The sequence below is a fragment of the Coenobita brevimanus genome, chromosome 38 (genome assembly GCF_032717465.1).
Source record: "Coenobita brevimanus isolate Jiangsu-jjx chromosome 38, ASM3271746v2, whole genome shotgun sequence".
NCBI classification, from domain to species: Eukaryota; Metazoa; Arthropoda; class Malacostraca; order Decapoda; family Coenobitidae; genus Coenobita; species Coenobita brevimanus.
Genome location: NC_136991.1, coordinates 22,474,653 through 22,494,410, shown reverse-complemented (window position 1 = coordinate 22,494,410; position 19,758 = coordinate 22,474,653). Strand labels below are relative to the sequence as shown.

At 40.3% G+C, this 19,758-nt stretch overlaps 1 protein-coding gene and 2 pseudogenes across 1 annotated transcript in view; 1 reads left to right on the top strand and 2 right to left on the bottom strand.

Annotated features, from left to right (window-relative positions):
• LOC145396553 (teneurin-m-like) overlaps positions 1 to 19,758 on the top strand; it is a 1,418,848-nt gene that overhangs the window by 1,059,368 nt on the left and 339,722 nt on the right. Inside the window, exon 32 of the mRNA XM_080269929.1 lies at positions 18,478 to 18,695. Within this exon, the coding sequence (XP_080126055.1) occupies positions 18,478 to 18,695 (218 nt within the window). The remainder of the gene's footprint in view (positions 1 to 18,477; positions 18,696 to 19,758) is intronic.
• Positions 11,187 to 11,283, bottom strand: LOC145396621 (5S ribosomal RNA; annotated as a pseudogene).
• Positions 14,704 to 16,640, bottom strand: LOC145396476 (uncharacterized; annotated as a pseudogene).

Below are 19,758 nucleotides of genomic sequence, written 5' to 3'. Positions count from 1 at the left end.
CAGTACAGGTAAGAGAAGGATGGGTGGACAGTATCTATTTAGATTTCAAGACAGCTTTTGACACAGTACCTCACCAAAGACTTTTATGGAAACTGTACCATCAAGGAGGAATTCGAGGCAAAGTGTTTTGTTGGATGCAAGATTTTCTCATAAAAAGAGAAATGAGAACAGTACTAATAGGAAACTACTCATCATAGAAAGAAGTGACTAGTGGAGTACCACAGGGTTCTGTGCTGGCACCAATCATGTTTTTAGTGTATATAAATGATATAAACAGTAACACTGGAAATGAGAGCTATCTGAATGTGTTTGCAGATGATGCAAAAATACAAAGGAGAATTACTTACACAGACTCTTGTAAAGAGCTACAAGAAGAATTAAACAAACTTCATGAATTGAGTAGTACATGGCAAATGGAATTCAATGTGGACAAGTGTCATGTAATCAAGTTTGATAAAAGTGTAAAAAGACCTGATTGGTATTATAAGTTAGGAAATAAAACCCTACACACATCTGAAAGAGAGAAGGAACTGGGTGTGATTATCAATAACAAACTATCTCCGGCTGACCACATCAGCGAGAAGGTACGGAACATGTATACACTGCTTGCAAATATGAGAATAGCATTCACATACATAAATGAAGACATGCTAAGAAGGATAATAACATCATTCATTAGACCAACCCTGGAATATGCATCAGTAGTCTGGAGTCCTCATCTCAAAAAACACATAGACAAGATAGAAAAAGTTCAAAGGGCCGCTACAATATGGATACCAAGCTTTAGGGACCTAAGCTTCAAAGAAAGACTGAATAAACTGAATCTACCAACACTACAGGAGAGAAGGAAAAGAGGTGACATGATAATGCTATATAAGTGCATATCAGGAAAGGAGAAAATAGACATAAATGATTACTTAACATATAGAGAAGCATCAGCAAGAGGACACTGCAAAAAACTGCATAAGAAGAGAGGTGATAAAGTCGTAAGGAAATTCAGTTTCCCAAACAGAGCAATTGATCAATGGAATGCACTGCCGAATGAAACAGTGTGTGCCAAAACAATTCACAAATTTAAGGATATTTATGATAAATATGGTTTAAGACACGGGACAGTACGAGCTTGACTCATTCCTGTAAAGATACAATTAGATAAGAACAATTAGGTAAGTACACACACACACACACACACACACACACACACACACACACACACACACACACACACACACACACACACACACACACACACACACACACCTCTCACACACACACACCGCTCACACCGCTCGCTGGTGCAGTGGTAACGTTCCCGCTTGCCAACTTGTGGACGGGAGTTCGCGCCTCGCTCAGGTTGCGAAAAGTTTCACTGACGAAGTGGGTGGTCACTGTCCCCCTAGAGCAAGGGGACGGGTGTGTGCGTGTGTGAAGGTCACAGCCTTGCCCTTAGATCGGACTATATGAGCTCTCAGCTCCCTTCCGGGAGGGTAAAAGCTGACAATCACGACCATCAAGTGATCCTGACCGAACCGGTGAATTAATTACACACACACACACACACACACACACACACACACACACACACACACACGAACAGCCGGAGTGAGCAGATGTCCCAGCCATCGCTGCTAACCTTAAGTAGTTTCAGAAATTTTGTCTGTCCTGTCTCCTAAGGTCTTGTTTTGAATTTAAAATAATGAAAGTTAATAGACTACGAAAAATGTAAAGATTTATTGGCTAGAGTATACATGAATGTTTGTAGTTTTTTTTCGGTAACAGCTGTTTTGGTACTTAACCAACATCAAACATGGCCGAAAATGTAAACAATGAGGGACTCAAACTTCAAGGATTTGATACAACCACCAATGTCATGGACCTGGTTAAAACATTAATTATGAGGATTAGTGAACTTGAAAAGAAAGTAGAGAATCTAGTGATAGAGGATGTGTCTGAAAATACGGATACTACCATACAGAGTCTGATCCAATCCAAGGAAACAGCGAATGAAGAGATTAGAAATTTGAAGCGGGAAAATGTTGAATTGAGGAGGAAACTAGAAGAGAGTACTAATAAAATGGAGAAGGTGAGTAATGTATTAGAAGAGCATAAGGCAAAGTGGGCACACATAGAAGAAGAACAGAAAGAAGTGGTCAGCTTAAGAGAGATCATCCAGGAAGAATGGGAAATGAACAAGAAAAAAATGGAAGATAATGTAGTGAAAATACTGAAGAAAAAAGAGAAAAAAGTGAGAGAAACTGTAGAAAGGGACAGATGTGTGGTAATATTTGGAAACAGGGAAGAGGAAGAAAAGGTTAGGTTCGCAAGACTCGAGAGAGACACGAACCTGGTGAGAGGAATATTAGGCAAGATTGACCCCGAAGGAGACAAGTGGGTAAAAGAAATTGAGGAAGTAAGGAGGATAGGGCCTTATAAGAAAGGGGAAACAAGACCAATGAGAGTCAAGTTTACATCAGAAAGTGTAATAAATGAGATACTTAAAGTGACCTGGAAATTAAGCAAAGAGGCGGGGATGGAAATTAGTATAATAAGAAAAGATCTGAATGAAGAAGAAAGAGACGTTTTAAAATCACTAAAGGAAGAAGTAAAGGGAAAAATGATAAGAGGACAGAGGAAGAATGTAATACTTTTTTTTGGAGAGTACTGGATATGAAAGTAAGGAAGTGGTATTTAAGGAAATAGAAGTGAAGGAAACTAAGGGGGATGGCTGTGAAAGATCAGAAGTTGAGGAAGTGGTACGGATAGAGAGTAGGAGACAAGAGGGTATTAAAAACGTCAAAAATAATTTGAAGGTTATATATACTAATGTTTATGGTTTCATATCGACAAGGATCGAAATTAATGATTTCTTGAGAGAACATGAACCTGATGTCATGCGCTTTGTATAGACCAAATTAAGAGAAGATGTTGATGTTCATTTGGGAGATGGTAAATACAAACTGTGGAGAAAAGACAGAAAAGAAAAAATGGGAGGAGGAGTGATGATAGCAGTGAAGAACAACTTAAATGTAGATACCGTGGAAATGGGAGAAGGCAGGGCGGAAGTGATAAATATGAAATTAGAAACTGGAGAGAATAACAAGTGAGATATGGCAGTAGTGTATGTTTCCCTTAAGACAAGAGCATGGAGTGATGAATACCAGGAAATGCTGTCAGACATGGCATGTTATTTACAGAAACTGATTGAGAAAAGCAACAATATAATTTTAATGGGTGACTTCAATTGTAAAGAGGTGAACTTGTAGGAATGGGACTCAGGAGGCAGTGATGATTCGTGGGGCACTATATTATTAAATATAGCAATGAACAATGTGATGACGCAATGGGTCACAGAAGAGACACGGTTCCGAGGTGAGGACACACCACAAGACTAGACTTACTGTTTACCAAAGAACCCGATGTAATAGAATCCTTGAAATATCTGTGTCCTATTGGAAAAAGTGATCACGTGGTCATTGAGTTCCAGATGATAACAGGGAACATGGAGCCAAGAGACGAGCTTTATAATAAAGGCAGGGAAGCTACAACTTTGGGAAAGCAAACTTTACAGGATTGACAAAATTTTTTGAAAATGCAGATTGGAGAAAATTCAGAGACACAAGAGAGATACAGAGGAAGTGGGATATTTTTCTAGACCTGTTTAATTCGGGAGTGGAAAGATTTGTGCCAAGATTAAAGGGGAAAGAAAACAGGAAAAAAGAGTGGTTTAATAAAAGGTGTATGATAGCAAAAAAAGAGAGAGACACGGCATGGAACAATTGGAGAAACAGAGGTAACAACAGAACAAAGGAAGAATATAAAAGAACTAGAAATGAATACACAAGAATATGCAGAGAAGAAGAAAGGAATTTTGAAAAAGGTATAATAGACAAATGTAAGGATGATTTGTTAATGGCAAACTGAAACAAAAGGAAGGAATCACCAAACTAAAAGTAGAAGGAGAGGTCTATAAGGATGCGGCAATGCGAGCAGAAATAATTAACAAACGTTTCCAGTCAGTTTTCACTAATGAAAAGGAGTTTGTGGAAGCGGAGGTAGTGACTAAAAATGTAGTGATAAAAGATTTAAAAGTGGAAGTACAGGAAGTGTATAAACTACTAGAAACTCAAGATGTAAGGAAAGCCCCAGGACCAGATGGAATTTCTAATTGGGTACTGAAGGAATGCAGAGAACAACTGGCAGATAAGATTCACAGTTTAATTGTGTGTTTTCTGGAAGAGGGGAAAGTGGCTCAAGAATGGAAAAGGGCAAATGTGGTACCAATTTATAAGAGAGGAAACAAGGAAGAACCTCTGAATTATAGACCATTGTCCCTAACCAGCATGGTTGCAAAATTGTGTGAAAGAATTCTGAAAGATAGATGGATAAAATATCTGGAAGAGATGAATATTTTGGCTGATAGTCAGTTTGGATTTAGAAGTGGAAGGTCATGTGTTTCCAAGTTGTTGAGTTTTTACTCAAGAGCGATTGACGTGCTTCAGGAAAGGGAAGGTTGGGTGGATTGTGTATATTTAGATTTGGAGAAAGCCTTTGACAAGGTACCCCATAAGAGACTAATGTGGAAACTAGAGCATATAGGAGGACTGAAGGGGAACCTCCTGGAATGGATGAGAGACTTTTTGAGAGACAGGCAAATGAGGACAGTAATAAAGGATAAGATGTCTGGATGGAGGGAAGTAACAAGTGGAGTCCCACAGGGCTCGATGTTGGCGCCAGTAATGTTCCTGATTTACGTAAATGATATGGTAGCTGGAGTGAACAGTTATGCAAGTCTGTTTGCTGATGATGCAAAGATCATGAGGAAGGTAGAGGTTGAGGAGGATTGCAAATTGCTGCAGGAGGATCTGGATAGGATACACGAATTGAGCCGGATGTGGGAAATGAAATTCAATGCAAAGAAATGTAAAATATTGGAAATGGGTAAAAGTGCCAAGAGGCCATCATTGACTTATTTGATGGGTAATGAAGCAATCACAAAAGTGAGAGAAGAGAAGGATTTGGGTGTGCTGGTCCAGGACAGTTTGTCACCTGAAAAACACATTAACAAGACAGTTAGAGAGGCGTATAAACTCCTGACTAATATAAGAGCAGCTTTTCATTATATGGATGAGTAGATGATGAAAAAATTGATAGTGGCCATGATTCGCCCCAGGTTGGAATATGCAGCAGTAGTGTGGTCCCCACACAAAAAGAAAGATATAAACAAGATTGAGAGAATACAAAGAACAGCAACCAAAATGGTCCCCAGTCTGGCAGATCTGTCGTACAGAGAGAGGCTGGAAAAGCTGGATTTGCCTTCCTTAGAAGAAAGGAGAAAGAGAGGCGACATGATTGCAGTGTTCAGGACCATGATGGGAGTAGATAAAATTGACAAAGAAGATCTGTTTTTATGGGATAAGAGAGTAACAAGAGGACACTGGATGAAACTGAGAAAGCCAAGCTGCTTGAAGGATATCAAGAAATATAGTTTTCCTTATAGATGTATAGACCTGTGGAATAACCTGGACAAAGAGATCGTCCAGTCTAAAAACTTAAACGAGTTTAAAGCTAAATTTGACTTATTGAGAAACAGAGACGGGACCCCATGAGCGTAGCTCATTTCCTGTTTATCACAATTAGGTAATTACAATTAGGTAAATCCACAGGTTGCCGAGAGAGACGGAGCTCTTCCTGGATCATGGAGAAATAATCGCAAAATCATCGACGAAAAGAAGACCAGCCTATTTGTGATCATGTTAATGAGTTTGTGAGAGGTTGAGTAGGATTGTAAAATGCTGCAGGAGGATCTGGATAGGATACACGATTGGAGCCGGATGTGGGAAATGAAATTTAATGCAAAGAAATGTAAAAAAAAAAAAAATAATGCGGTTTCAGCCACTAAAAGAACAAGATATAGAGAAAATCGAAAGTCTCCATATGTTTGATTCATGGCGGAAAGGGATGGTGCAATGTTTACAAGTGGCGAGAAAGAGTTTCAGGGCTTCTGTGAAGAGGATGTGGGAAATGGAAGTATTATGTTGAACTAAACAAGAATAGCAGGTGTAGAGAAAACAGCGGAGGGAAATGTCCAGGAGATAAAAAAGGTATGAGCAGTAATTAAAGAGTTGCAGGAACAGACCATAGAGCAGGAAAACGAGATCAAAAGCTTAAGGAATAAACTGGAAAAAATTAGTACACGCAGTGACGAAGAAGAAAGAGAAGTTTCTGAATTAAAGATTAGCAATGAATCAGCCTCTGATGAAATAAATCAGCTTAAGAGAGAGAATAAGAGTTTAGAAGAAAGGGACAGGATGAAAAACAAACTAGATGAGTATGAATCCAAATCAAGAATACAGGACGAGCAAATTAAAGAAATCATGAAGCAACATAAGGATTGGAAGAAAATTCAGGAAGAAGGAAATGTAAATTTGAAAGAGAATATAGAACAACAAAGTAAGGAAAAAGTGGAGAAGGAAGTGGTTAGGGAACTGAGAAGTAGAGAATCTTTAGTTAGAGATGTAGCAGATAAGAAAAAATGTGTAATAATTTCAGGAGTTAAAGAAAAACGTATGACAGTAAGATCAGAAAGAGAAAGAGAAGAACTGAGTAAGGTTAAAGAAATAATATCACTTGTCATTTAGGAAAACCAAGAAGTTCAAGAAGAGATTGAGGAGGTGTATAGGTTAGGAAAGTACAAAGAAGGAGGGGCAAGGCCACTGAAGGTAAAGTTTAAGTCCCAAGCAACAGTTAATGAAATTATCAGTAGAACATGGAAATTATCAGACAAGGAAGGATTAAAAAATGTTTGGATAAAGAGAGATGCAAATGAGGAAGAAAGAGCTAAGATAAAGGAGTTAGTACAAGAAGCAAGGGCAAAAAACAAACAGAGCATGGAGGAAGAGAAGACAGTATTTTATTGGAGAGTCATGGATCAGAAATTAGGGAAGTGGTACCGGCGGAGAGAAGAAGAAAAGAGGGTATAGAAAACATCAAAAATCATTGGAAGGTGGCATATACTAATGTTGATGGTTTCATATCGACAAGGCTAGAAATCAATGATTTTTTGAGGGTACATGAACCTGATGTTATGTGCTTTGTAGAGACCAAATTAAGAGATGATATTGATGTTCATATGGGAGATGGTAAATACAAACTGTGGAGAAGAGACAGAAAAGATAAAACGGGAGGAGGGGTGATGATAGCAGTGAAGAACAACATAAATGTAGATACCGTGGAAATGGGAGAAGGCATGGCAGAAGTGATAAATATGAAATTAGAAACTGGAGAGAACAGCAAGAGAGACATGGCCGTAGTGTATGTTCCCTCAAGACAAGAACATGGAGTGATGATGAATACCAGGAAATCTTGTCAGAACATGGCTAGCTATTTACAGAAAATGATTGAGAAAAGTAACAATATAATTTTAATGGGTGACTTCAATTGTAAAGAGGTGAACTAGGAAGAATGGGACTCAGGAGGCAGCAAAGATTCATGGGGCACTATGTTATTAAATATAACAATGAACAATGTTATAACACAATAGGTCAAAGAAGAGACACGGTTCCGAGGTGAGAACACACCACAAGACTAGACTTACTGTTTACCAAAGAACCCGATGTAATAGAATCCTTGGAATATCTGTGTCCTATTGGAAAAAGTGATCATGTGGTCTTTGAGTTCCAGTTGATAACAGAGAACGTGGAGCCAAGAGATGAGCTTTATAGTCAGGTATGGTAGATGGAATGAAAAGTTATGCAAGTCTGTTTGCTGATGATGCAAAGATCATGAGGAGAGCTGAAGTCAAGTAAGACTGTAAAATGCTACAGGAAGGCCTGGGTAGGATTCATGATTGGAGCTGGATGTGGGAAATGAAATTCAACTCAAAGAAATGTAAAGTATGGGAAATGGGTAAGAGTACCAAGAGACCATCACTGAATTATTTGTTGGGTAATGTACCAATCGCAAAAGTGAGAGAAGAGAAAGATTTGGGAGTGCTGGTCCAGGATAGTTTGTCACCTGAAAAACATATTAATAAGACAATTAGAGGGATGTATAATCTCTTGACTAACATAAGAATAGCATTTCATTATATGGATGAGGAGATGATGAAAAAATTGATAGTGGCCATGATCCGCCCCAGGCTGCAATATACAGCAGTAGTGTGGTCCCCACATAAAAAGAAAGATATAAACAAGATTAAGAGAATACAAAGAACAGCAGCCAAGATGGTCCCCAGTCTGGCAGATCTGTCGTAATAGAGAGGCTGGAAATGCTGGATTTGCCTTCCCTAGAGGAAAGAGGAAAGAGGGACGACATGATTGCAATGTTCAGGACCATGGTGGGGGTAAATAAAATTGACAGAGAAGATCTGTTTGTATGGGATAGGAGAGTAACAAGAGGACACGGAATGAAATTGAAGAAGCCAAGCTGCTTGAAGGATATCAAGAAATACCGGTATAGTTTTCCTTATAGATGTATAGACCTGTGGAATAGCCTGGACAGAGAGATCGTCCAGTCTAAAAACTTAACGAGTTTATAGCAAAATTTGACTTACTGAGAAACAGAGATGGGACCCCACAAGCGTGGCTCATTTCCTGTGTATCACAATAAGGTAAATCAATTTGGTAAACAATCACACACACACACACACACACACACACACACACACACACACACACACACACACACACACACACACACACACACACACACACACACACACACACACAGATGAAGAAGAAAAAGAAGTTTTAAAATCATTAAAGGAAGAAGTAAAGGAAAAAAATGATAAGAGGACAGAGGAAGAATGTAATACTTTTTTTTCGAGAGTAATGGATATGAAAGTAAGGAAGTGGTATTTAAGGAAATAGAAGTGAAGGAAACTAAGGGGGATGGCTGGGAAACATCAGAAGTTGAGGAAGTAGTACAGACAGAGAGTAGGAGAGAAGAGGGTATTAACAACGTTTTCGTTTTTAAAGGCTCCAACATGCTTGCATGTGTCGGCCTTGGTCACCTAATGGCGGCTCTCCATGCTGCACGATCCATTGCAGCCTCCCTGTTCAGTCCCTTAACCCTAAGGTCACACTTAATGACCTCGTCCCATGTCTTTCTCGGTCTACCCCTCATAACCCCACCCCCAATATTAACACTTCTCACCTTCCTCACCCAACTATCATCCCCCATCCTCTCTACATGTCCAAACCACCTCAATCTACCTCTCCTCATCACAACACCAATACACTCCAGTCCCATCCTACCTCTCAACTCTTCCATTGTAAACCCAGCCCCTCCAGGCCTTGGACGCAGGGACGCACTGCACATCCACCTAATCATTGTCATTTCTGTACGTCTGAGCCGGCGAATGTCTTCCTCCTTCACTGCCCAGGTCTCACTGCCATACAGCATTACACTCCTAACACACGCTGCATACAAAGACCCCTTAGCACGTAGGGAGAGCCCCCTCAATGTCAGGAGAGGCAAGAGCTCCCTGAACTTCTTCCAACCACTTCTCACCCTAGCCACAGAGCTAGCTCCAGCCCCACCTCCAGCACACAACATGTCTCCTAAATAACAAAACTCTTCCACACACTCAAGAGATTCACCAGCAAGTTCAATTCTTTCACGTCTGACGATCTCCACCTGCTCACCCCGGCACGCCGTACACATAAAATCAGCATTATCTCGCAGTCTACCTCTGATACCACTACATCTCTTATGCACCCATTTATCACACACACCGCACAAGATGGAATTACTTCCCACGCCCCTGTGGCAAACTGCACATGGCCACTCTCCCTCGTCTTTGACAGTACCGCCACCAACCCTAGATATCATCACTTTTGTTTTATCTGCATTTACCCTTAAACCCTTTTGCCCCATACCATCTCTCCACTTCCTAAATCTTTCCTCCGCCTCCCTTTCATTCTCTGCAATCAACACCAAATCATCAGCATACAACATCTCCCACGGAGTCCGTTTCTAAAGTCACGTGAAAGGGCTTCAAGTACCATGATAAACAACATGGGACTCAAGACTGACCCCTGATGCACACCAACATTCACGGAAAACTCATCACTCAAATCTCCATTCACTCTCACCTGGGTGTGAGCACCCACATACATGGCCATAACCACCCTAACCAGCCACTCCTCCAAGCCAAGCTTTCTCATTGCCCACTTCACCACCTCTCTAGGGACTCTGTCAAAGGCCTTTTCCAAATCAACAAAAACAAAATAAAGATCCCTTCTCCTACCAATATATTTTTCCTGAAGCTGTCGAACAATGAATATGGCATCAGTGGTCCCCCTACCTGGCATAAACCCAAACTGCATCTCATCAATATTCACTCTTTCTCTAATCATACCTTCTAAAACTCTCTCCATTACCTTCATTATCTGATCTAAAAGCTTTATACCTCTATAATTCCCTCTTTCCAGGGCATCACCCTTCCCTTTATACACATTTACAATTACACTCTTCAGCCAATCATCTGGGACAACACACTCATAAATAATCCTATTTATCAGGTCAGTGACTAAACTCACCCCTATATAATTTGAATGTGATATATACTAATGTTGATGGTTTCATATCGACAAGGATTGAAATTAACGATTTCTTGAGAGAACATGAACTTGATGTCATGTGCTTTGTAGAGACCAAATTAAGAGAAGATATTGATGTTCATTTGGGAGATGGTAAATACAAACTGTGGAGAAAAGACAAAAAAGAAAAAAAGGGAGGAGGAGTGATGATAGCAGTGAAGAACAACATAAATGTAGATACTGTGGAAATGGGAGAAGGCAGGGCTGAAGTGATATATATGAAATTAGAAACTGGAGAGAAAGTTAAGAGAGATATTGCGGTAGTGTATGTTCCCCCAAAGACGAGAGCATGGAAGGATGATGAATACCATGAGATGTTGTCAGATATGGCTAGCTATTTGCAAAAAATAATTGAGAAAAGCAATAATATAATTTTGGTGGGTGACTTTAAAGAGGTGAACTGGGAGGAGTGGTACTCAGGAGGCGGCGAGGATTCGTGAGGCACTATGTTATTTTCATTCATTCATTCATTGCCAGACGCCATGTATCCCACACGGGGTGGCCAAGGGCTTAGAGTTAATTGTTTTACAGGGAGGGGCACTAATCCTCCACCAACCCCACTTGACACGTAGGGATGCCAAGAGCATCTGGTGTTCCCAGGCGGTCACCCATCCAAGTACTAACCAGACCCAACGTTGCTTAACTTCGCTGATCGGACGGGAAGCGGTGTACTCAACGTGATTAAATATAATAATGAATAATGTGATGACGCAATGGGTCAAAGAAGAGACACGGTTTCGAGGTGAGGACACACCAGCAAGGTTAGATTTACTGTTCACCAAAGAACCCAATGTAATAGAATCATTGAAATATCTCTGTCCTTTAGGAAAAAGTGATCATGTGGTCATTGAGTTCCCGATGTTAATAGGGAACATTGAGCCAAGAGACGAGCTTCATAGACAGGGAAGATACAACTTTGGGAAAGCAAATTTTACAGGATTGAGAAACTTTTTTGAAAATGCGGATTGGAGAAAATTCAGAGAAACAAGAGAGATACAGAGGAAGTGGGATATCTTTCTAGACCTCTATAATTTGGGAGTGGAAAAATTTGTACCAAGAGTAAGAGGGAAAGAAAACAGGAAAAAGGAGTGGTTTAATAGAAGGTTTATGATAGCAAAAAAAGAGAGAAATAAGGCATGGAACAATTGCAGAAAGAGAGGTAACAACAGAACAAAGGAAGAATATAAAAGAACAAGAAATGAATACACAAGAATACGTAGAGAAGAAGAAAGGAATTTTGAAAAAGGTATAATAGACAAATGCAAGGATGAACCCAAACTGTTTTATAGATTTCTTAATGGCAAACTGAAACAAAAGGAAGGAATCACCAAACTGAAAGTAGAAGGAGAGGTCTTTAAGGATGCGGCAATGCAAGCAGAAATAATGAGCAAACATTTCCAGTCAGTTTTCACTAAAGGAAAGGAGCTTGTGGAAGGGGAGGGAGTGATTAGAAATGTTCCGGTGATAAAAGATATAAAAGTGGAGGTACAGGAAGTGTATAAATTACTGGAAACTCAAGATGTAAGGAAAGCCCCAGGACCTGATGGAATTTCTAATTGGGTACTGAAGGAATGCAGAGAACAACTGGCGGATAAAATCCACAGTTTAATCGTATGCTCACTGGAAGAGGGGAAAGTGCCAAAAGAATGGAAGAGGGCAAATGTGGTACCAATTTACAAGGGAGGAAACAGGGAAGAACTCCTGAATTATAGACCAGTGTCTCTAACCAACATGGTCGCAAAATTGTGTGAGAGAATCCTGAAAGACAGATGGATAAAATATCTAGAAGAGATGAATATTTTGGCAGAATGTCAGTTTGGATTCAGAAGTGGAAGGTCATGTGTTTCTAACTTGTTGAGTTTTTACTCAAGAGCGATTGACGTGGTACAGGAGAGAGATGGTTGGGTGGATTGTGTGTACTTAGACTTAGAGGAGGCCTTTGACAAGGTACCCCATAAGAGACTAATGTGGAAACTAGAATATATTGGAGGACTGAAGGGGAAACACCTGGAATGGATGAGAGACTTTTTGAGAGACAGACAAATGAGGACAGTAATAAAGGATAGGATGTCTGGATGGAGGGAAGTAACAAGTGGAGTCCCTCAAGGCTCGGTGTTGGGACCAGTAATGTTCCTGATTTACGGAAATGATATGGTAGATGGAGTGAACAGTTATGCAAGTCTGTTTGCTGATGATGTAAAGATCTTGAGAAAGGTAGAGGTTGAGGAGGATTGTAAAATACTGCAGGAGGATTTGGATAAGATACACGATTGGAGCCGGACGTGGGAAATGAAATTTAATGTAAAGAAATGTAAAATATTGGAAATGGGTAAAAGTACCAGGAGGCCATCACTGAATTATTTGTTGGGTAATGAATTAATCACAAAAAGGAGAGAAGAGAAAGATTTGGGAGTGCTGGTCCAAGATAGTTTGTCACCAGAGAAGCACATTAACAAGATAGTTGGAGAGACTTATAAACTCCTGACTAACATAAGAGTAGCATTTCATTATATGGATGAGGAGTTGATGAAAAAATTGATAGTGGCCATGATCCGCCCCAGGTTAGAATATGCAGCGGTAGTGTGGTCCCCACACAAAAAAAAAGATATAAACAAAATTGAGAGAATACAAAGAACAGCAACCAAGATGGTCCCCAGTCTGACAGACCTGTCATACAGAGAGAGGCTGGAAAAGCTGGATTTGCCTTCCTTAGAGGAAAGGAGAAAGAGGGGAGACATGATTGCAGTGTTCAGGACCATGGTGGGAGTAGATAAAATTGACAAAGAAGATCTTTTTGTATGGGATAAGAGAGCAACAAGGGGACACGGAATGAAATTGAAAAAGTCAAGCTTCTTGAAGGATGTCAAGAAATATAGCTTTCCTTACAGAAGTATAGACTTATCAAATAGCCTGGACAAAGAGATCATCCAGTCTAAAAACTTAAACGAGTTTAAAGCTAAATTTGACTTATTGAGAAACAGCGACGGAAACCCATGAGCATAGTACATTCCGTGTATATCACAATTAGGTATATTAGGTAAATACTTAAATATTTGGAACGACTTAGACAAAGAGGTGGTGCATGAGAAAAACATTCATGTGTGTAAAGGTAGACTTGATAAATGTGGATATGGAGACAGGACAACACGAGCATTGCTCAATTCCTGTATACTACAAATAGGTAAATACAAATAGGTAAATACACACACAGCCACAACGGACGGACGTGTCTCTCAACAGCTCCTAGGCCCAGGCTGCATACCTCAAGTAGTTTCCAGGAATTATGTTTATCCTGTCTCCTATGGTTTGGTTTAAGTTTAAAATATTGCAAATTAATATAGACTACCAAAAATGTAAAGATTTATTGGGAAGAATGTACATGAATGTTTTGTAGTATTTTTCGGTAACAGCTGTTTTTGCTACAGTAACCAACATCCAACATGGCCGAAAATGTAAACAGTGAGGGACTTGAATTTCCAGGATTTGATAAAAATACTAATATCATGGATCTTGTTAAAACATTGATAATGAGGATTAGTGAACTTGAAAAGAAAGTGGAGAATTGATGAAGTACATGAGACTTACCGCAGGTCAGTTGAAATATGCTTCGAATTTTATGAAGGAAATCACCTTTGCTAGAAGGGAGCTTTCACATGAGATACACCGCGCTGCCTCACAACACCAGACTTTAAAGTGTACGATCACCCACATGACAAGAAGTTTATCATTTCCTACCGTTTACACTGTTTTATCCTTGTGATGCTGCATAGCGTAGGGAGGGAGTGGAGGGCATGTGAAAGCTCCCTTCTAGCTGAGGTGATTTGCCTCATAAAATTCGAAGCACATTTCAACTGACCTGCAGTAAGTCTCATGTACTTCATCAATTTTATTTCAGCATATCACTTCTCTGCTAAAGTCCGCTCCCCCATGAGGTTTTGAAGCCATGTGGGTGTCGTACTTTGACATTTTGAAGTTATATAAGTTTGGATTTGGTGAAATAAAACAACCATGAGCCAAAAATCACTGTATTATAAGAAATTTACAAATTTTAGTAGCTTGCCAAAAGAATAATGACTTTCTTATCGCAATAAATACCTACTCATTATTCTAGTACAGCTTCCTGGAATGTGTCAAGCTCCTGAACTATCTCCTTGTCATAATGCATGGCAAAGGTGGTCTCCCTTGACCACCCAGCCTTTGCCATGATGTGTGTTATTGGCACAGCCATGGTCTTGGCCTTTGAAGCTGCAGCTGGCTGAGCACTGCCAGCTGAGTACTTTCCTGTGTCCACTCCTGACATATTAAGCATTATCCTAATCCATCTCGCAATAGTGTCTTTTGTTACATTTTTGTGTGGCTTTATAACACTAATGAGTAAGTTCCCGTTCTCTTGATCCACATCATTTCTTAAGTGTTCAGTCTTTTCAATGTACATTTTCAATGTTTCATAGACACATAGTCTTCTATCTTTAGCGTAAGCCTTAAACTCCACAAACTGCACATTGAATTTTGGCCTACATTGTTTAATGTTGCCCCCTAACCAAATACAAACAGAATCCTTGCCAATTCTAATGTTTTTTAGCATTAACAAATGTAATGTTTGCACCCTGGCTGCTTGCGTGAGTGCCATTAGCATCACTAATTTTAGTGTTAGTTCTTTTAGGGGAAGACTGCACAACGGTTCCATAGTTCTCAGTTTCTGGAGCACCAGCTGGACGTCCCAGGTCTCTGCATACCTGGGTTTTGATGGTCTCAAGTTGAATACCCCTCTCAGGAGCCTGTTGACAAGAGGGTGGTTTCCTGCTCTGCAACCATCCACAACTATCCCTAGTGAGGAGAGAGCTCCCCTCGCCGTGTTTACAGAGTCATAGCCCACACCTCTGTGGAAAGTGTCGGACAGGAAATTTACAATATCCGTTACAGCTGGATTAAGGGGATTGATGTGCCAGCTATCACAAAATTGTATCCACTTATTGACATGTGGTCGATACTGTTTCTCAGTTCCTCGTCTCCAGGAGGCCATGATAATGTCCGTACCCGCTGCAGATATGCCTCATTCTCGCAGTTGTTGCCGGACAGTAGACATGCCATTAACCTGGTGTGTTTCATGATGGGGTGTTCCTCTGCTGCTGATGGCTGTTGCAATACATTCTTCCTTCTCATTATTAGCCGTGGTTCTTTGATGAGCATTCTGAGTAGGGTCCCCATCCGTGGTTGGGACGTCCACAGTGGCACAATCAACCACCCCCTTGCCATCTGTGCTCTCATTTTCTGAAGGCACCTGGCAATCAGAGCAAAAGGGGGAAAAATGTAGTTTAGGTCAAACTGTGACCAGCTTATTGAGAAGGCATCAAAGTGTTCGGCTTCTGGGTCGCGTTTCCAAGAACAAAAACGAGGTACCTGTTTATTTAGTCTGGATGCAAATAGATCAATGCTTGAGACTCCAAAGATTTCACAAAGTTCCCTAAAAATGTCCTCGTTCAATTTCCATTCATGTCTGTCATTAAACTTTCGAGATGCAGCATCTGCCATGAGATTAACTTTACCTGGTATATGAGAGCATGTAATCCAGGCATCATTTTCTGCACACCATTCCCAAATTTCGAGGCAGATATCATTACATGTTGCAGATTTTGTGCCACCCATTTCATTGACATAGTTTACCGCTGTCGTGTTATCACAAAATACCTTAATGTGTTTCCCTCTGATCTGATGTGCAAATGATTTCACTACCAGTAAGATGGCTTTGAGTTCTTTAGAATTGATGTGCAATTCTTTTTCTTTTATTGACCATCTTCCATTAATTTGTTGATGATTTAGGTAACCACCCCAACCTAAATTTGATGCATCAGTGTACAGGTCTATTTCCGTACCCGTCCTAAAAATTTTTCTGTCTTGCACTGCAATGAGATTTATCCACCAAATCAGGTCTGTTTTCATGTCATATGTGATAGCCATCCATTTGTCAAAGTTACCTTTTTCTTTCTCCAGTGCTGAAATTTTAGCAGTTTCCAACTTTCTATAATGCAGTTTCCCCATTTCTACTGCTGGAATTGCAGCGACCAAAAGCCCAATTACTTTGGCCACATTCCTGATTTTGTCTCTATTACTGTGAAATAATTGTTTGCAGCTTTGAACTATTTTCTCTTTCCTCCGTTCAGGTAATGTAACTGTCAGTGTCTCTGAATCAATGACGTTCCCCAAATATTCCAAACGTTTTGTAGGTACAAGGACAGATTTGTCAGCATTAATACAAAATCCCATTTTCCTTAGAATCTCTACTGTTGAATGTATGCTCTCATAGCATCCTTCCAATGAGCTGTGTGATATAAGTGTGTCGTCAGTGAAACTGGTGATGGTATGTCCCATCTCTCTCAGTGTAGCAAAAATGGGTTTCATTAGTTTGGTGAATGGACGTGGCCCACTATCACTTACCTTATTTTTTTTTGGTAAATATTATTTTGTATAAGTATAGGGCATAGGGCTTATTTCAATGGATGAAATCTGTGGAAAAATCTGGGGGAGATTTGCTTAGTGCAGCGCGGCTGGGGAGGTGAGAGGACAGGGTAATGGAGGGGAGGTAGGGAGGGGAGTCAGGAACGGGGGAAAATGGCTAAAATGTCAACAATGGATGGGAGTACAGATGAGATTTGTAGTGCTGACTAGTGTTGGACATTGGCAGTACTGATAGATGATACAAGCCACCACTTGAAAGCCCGGGATAATTCAAAATAACACAGAATCACAAAAGTGACGCCCCGCGGTATGATCCATTGTGCCCGAGCGTCACAAAAGTGACGCCCCGCAGTTAAGAGGTTAAGGATGTCCAAGCAAAACTCTTTAATAACTGTTTGACCACATGGAACACTGTCATGATGAAGAATGCCCTTCAGACAGAAAAAACTGATCAACATCACTTTCACATTTGAATGGTCCTGACATGCATTTTTTGGTCACGGTGATGATGTTCCAACCTACTGCGACGACTGCCTTTTTGTTTTGACATCGTAGCCTTACACCCATAATTCATTACCTGTTATAAATTTTTCAGAAAGTTTTCATCAGCATTTGAACAATCAAACAGCTGACTGACTGTGACATAGTTCTCTTTTTGCTAATCTGTCAGCAGACTTGTCACAAATTTTGTGGCAACACGATGCATCTTCAGTTTTTTGGCCAGAATCGTGTGCCATGGACTTTTCAGATGCCTACTTCTTCTGAAACTTCACAGACAGCCGGGTGACAATTTTCACGGATCACAGATAACACTTTCTCAATGTGATCATCATCTCTTGATGTAGAAGGTTGTCCAGATTTGGGATCATTTTCTGTGGATGTTCATCCTGACTTGAACTGCTGAAACCACTTGTGACATTGCATTACAGGTCAAAAAATCCTTGCCATAAGCCTGTTGCAACATTTGAAAGGTCACTGTGGAAGTTTTCCCAGTTTAAAACAGAATTTCACACAAAGACATTGTTCTTCAAGATCCTTCATTGTTCATCTTGCAACAAATTGCCAAGTACACTAAACACTCATTCACTCAGGTGTGTGTACTTCAGTGACTAAGTGATGTAGCATGATGTGGCCAGTGTTAGGGTAAAGCTCGAAGTTACCACTACACAGTGCTCGTTTTTTACTAGCTATTACTTTGACTATCTGTATAGCAAAATGAAAGTACAGTCCTAAACTTAATTGTATATCAGTCTGTTATATATTACAATAAGATATAATGAATGATTTCTATAAAATTAATTTTACAAGTACACTATTGTGTGTGTGCTGTGTTTCTAATTTTTACCTGTGTACTACAATTCTTTCTACTCATTGCAGTGAGTTTTTCACTTCTTAATACACCTCCCTCTACTCTCCACAGTGAGACACGAGTATCGTATCGATATCACGTTGCTGTATCCCCCCTGGATGGCTCTGTGTATGTAAGTGACCCAGAGGCATATCAGGTTCTTCGACTGATCCCTGGTGACCCTTCCTCCACCTCTGTCGTTGGCTCAGGACAGCGCTGCCTCCCAGGGGATAGGAACAAGTGTGGAGATGGGGGACTTGCTATTCATGCCAGACTCACATATCCAAAAGGTAAGGTTATCTCATGGTGTCAGTTTTGAAAAATAGGTCCCACTGTATTTCCTTAGCAGTAGTTGAAAATGAATGACACAGCATTTGCCTTTACTTGTTACAGCCAGGATTTTTTTTAGTGCTGTCTTTTTTTCAGGAAGTACTGTTACATACTTAACTTCAAGATCAGAAATAATGTACAGTACAGTCACTATTTTCGCACCTAATTGGTACCGCAATTTCGGTGCGAAACTTAAACTCGCGAAATTCGTGCTTATACTTTACACGTTATAAGTGGTAATTGGTTCCAGGATCAGCCACCTCATTCCCCCTTAGCAACCCATTAATGACACAATACCCCTACTGTAAATTACATACAGTTAATCAGACATATAATATATTACCGAACAAAGAATTTACTAACACTCACACTTAGGCTGAACTGCATGATGGGGCTTGAAGATGAGTTCAGAGGCTGAGAGCAGTGGTTAGTTACCACCTGCCCCCTCACTGCTCCCTGTCACCACTGTTGAGTCCCTCACACCACCACTTCCTGATGCTTCAGCATCAAAGCCCTCAAAATCCAGTGGGAGCTCATCAAGCTCCCCAATGTCATCAGTGTCCTCGTCCACAGCACCTTCGTCCTCCCCAGCCTGTATGTTCTCCAAATCTTGGACTTGTTGAATATGAGAGGACAGGAATGATGTTATCAGAGTCTGATGATGTTCATGAAAAGGTCCTTATAATTAGCCAGAAGTCTATCCACCATCGGGAGGAAAGTGTCCCTGATCTCTGTCCTCCCATCACATTCCTCAATTTGCTCTTTCAGACGAGCAGTGGTTGCCAGCAAGTCTGTGATTTGGCGAGATGTTGGCTCACCTGGTGGGACAGGTAAGTGTTCCTGAACTTCGTTGTCACTGACCCGTTCGTCTGTTTCCAACATCTTAATGGTCGGTTCAAAACAAGTGACTGCAGAGATGCGGTGGCTCGCAAAAATCATAGGAAAATCGCGAGAATCCTAGGAAAAAAACATTCCCTTGCCATCGCAAAATGAAATTTTGCGAGAGTTTATATTGCGAAAATA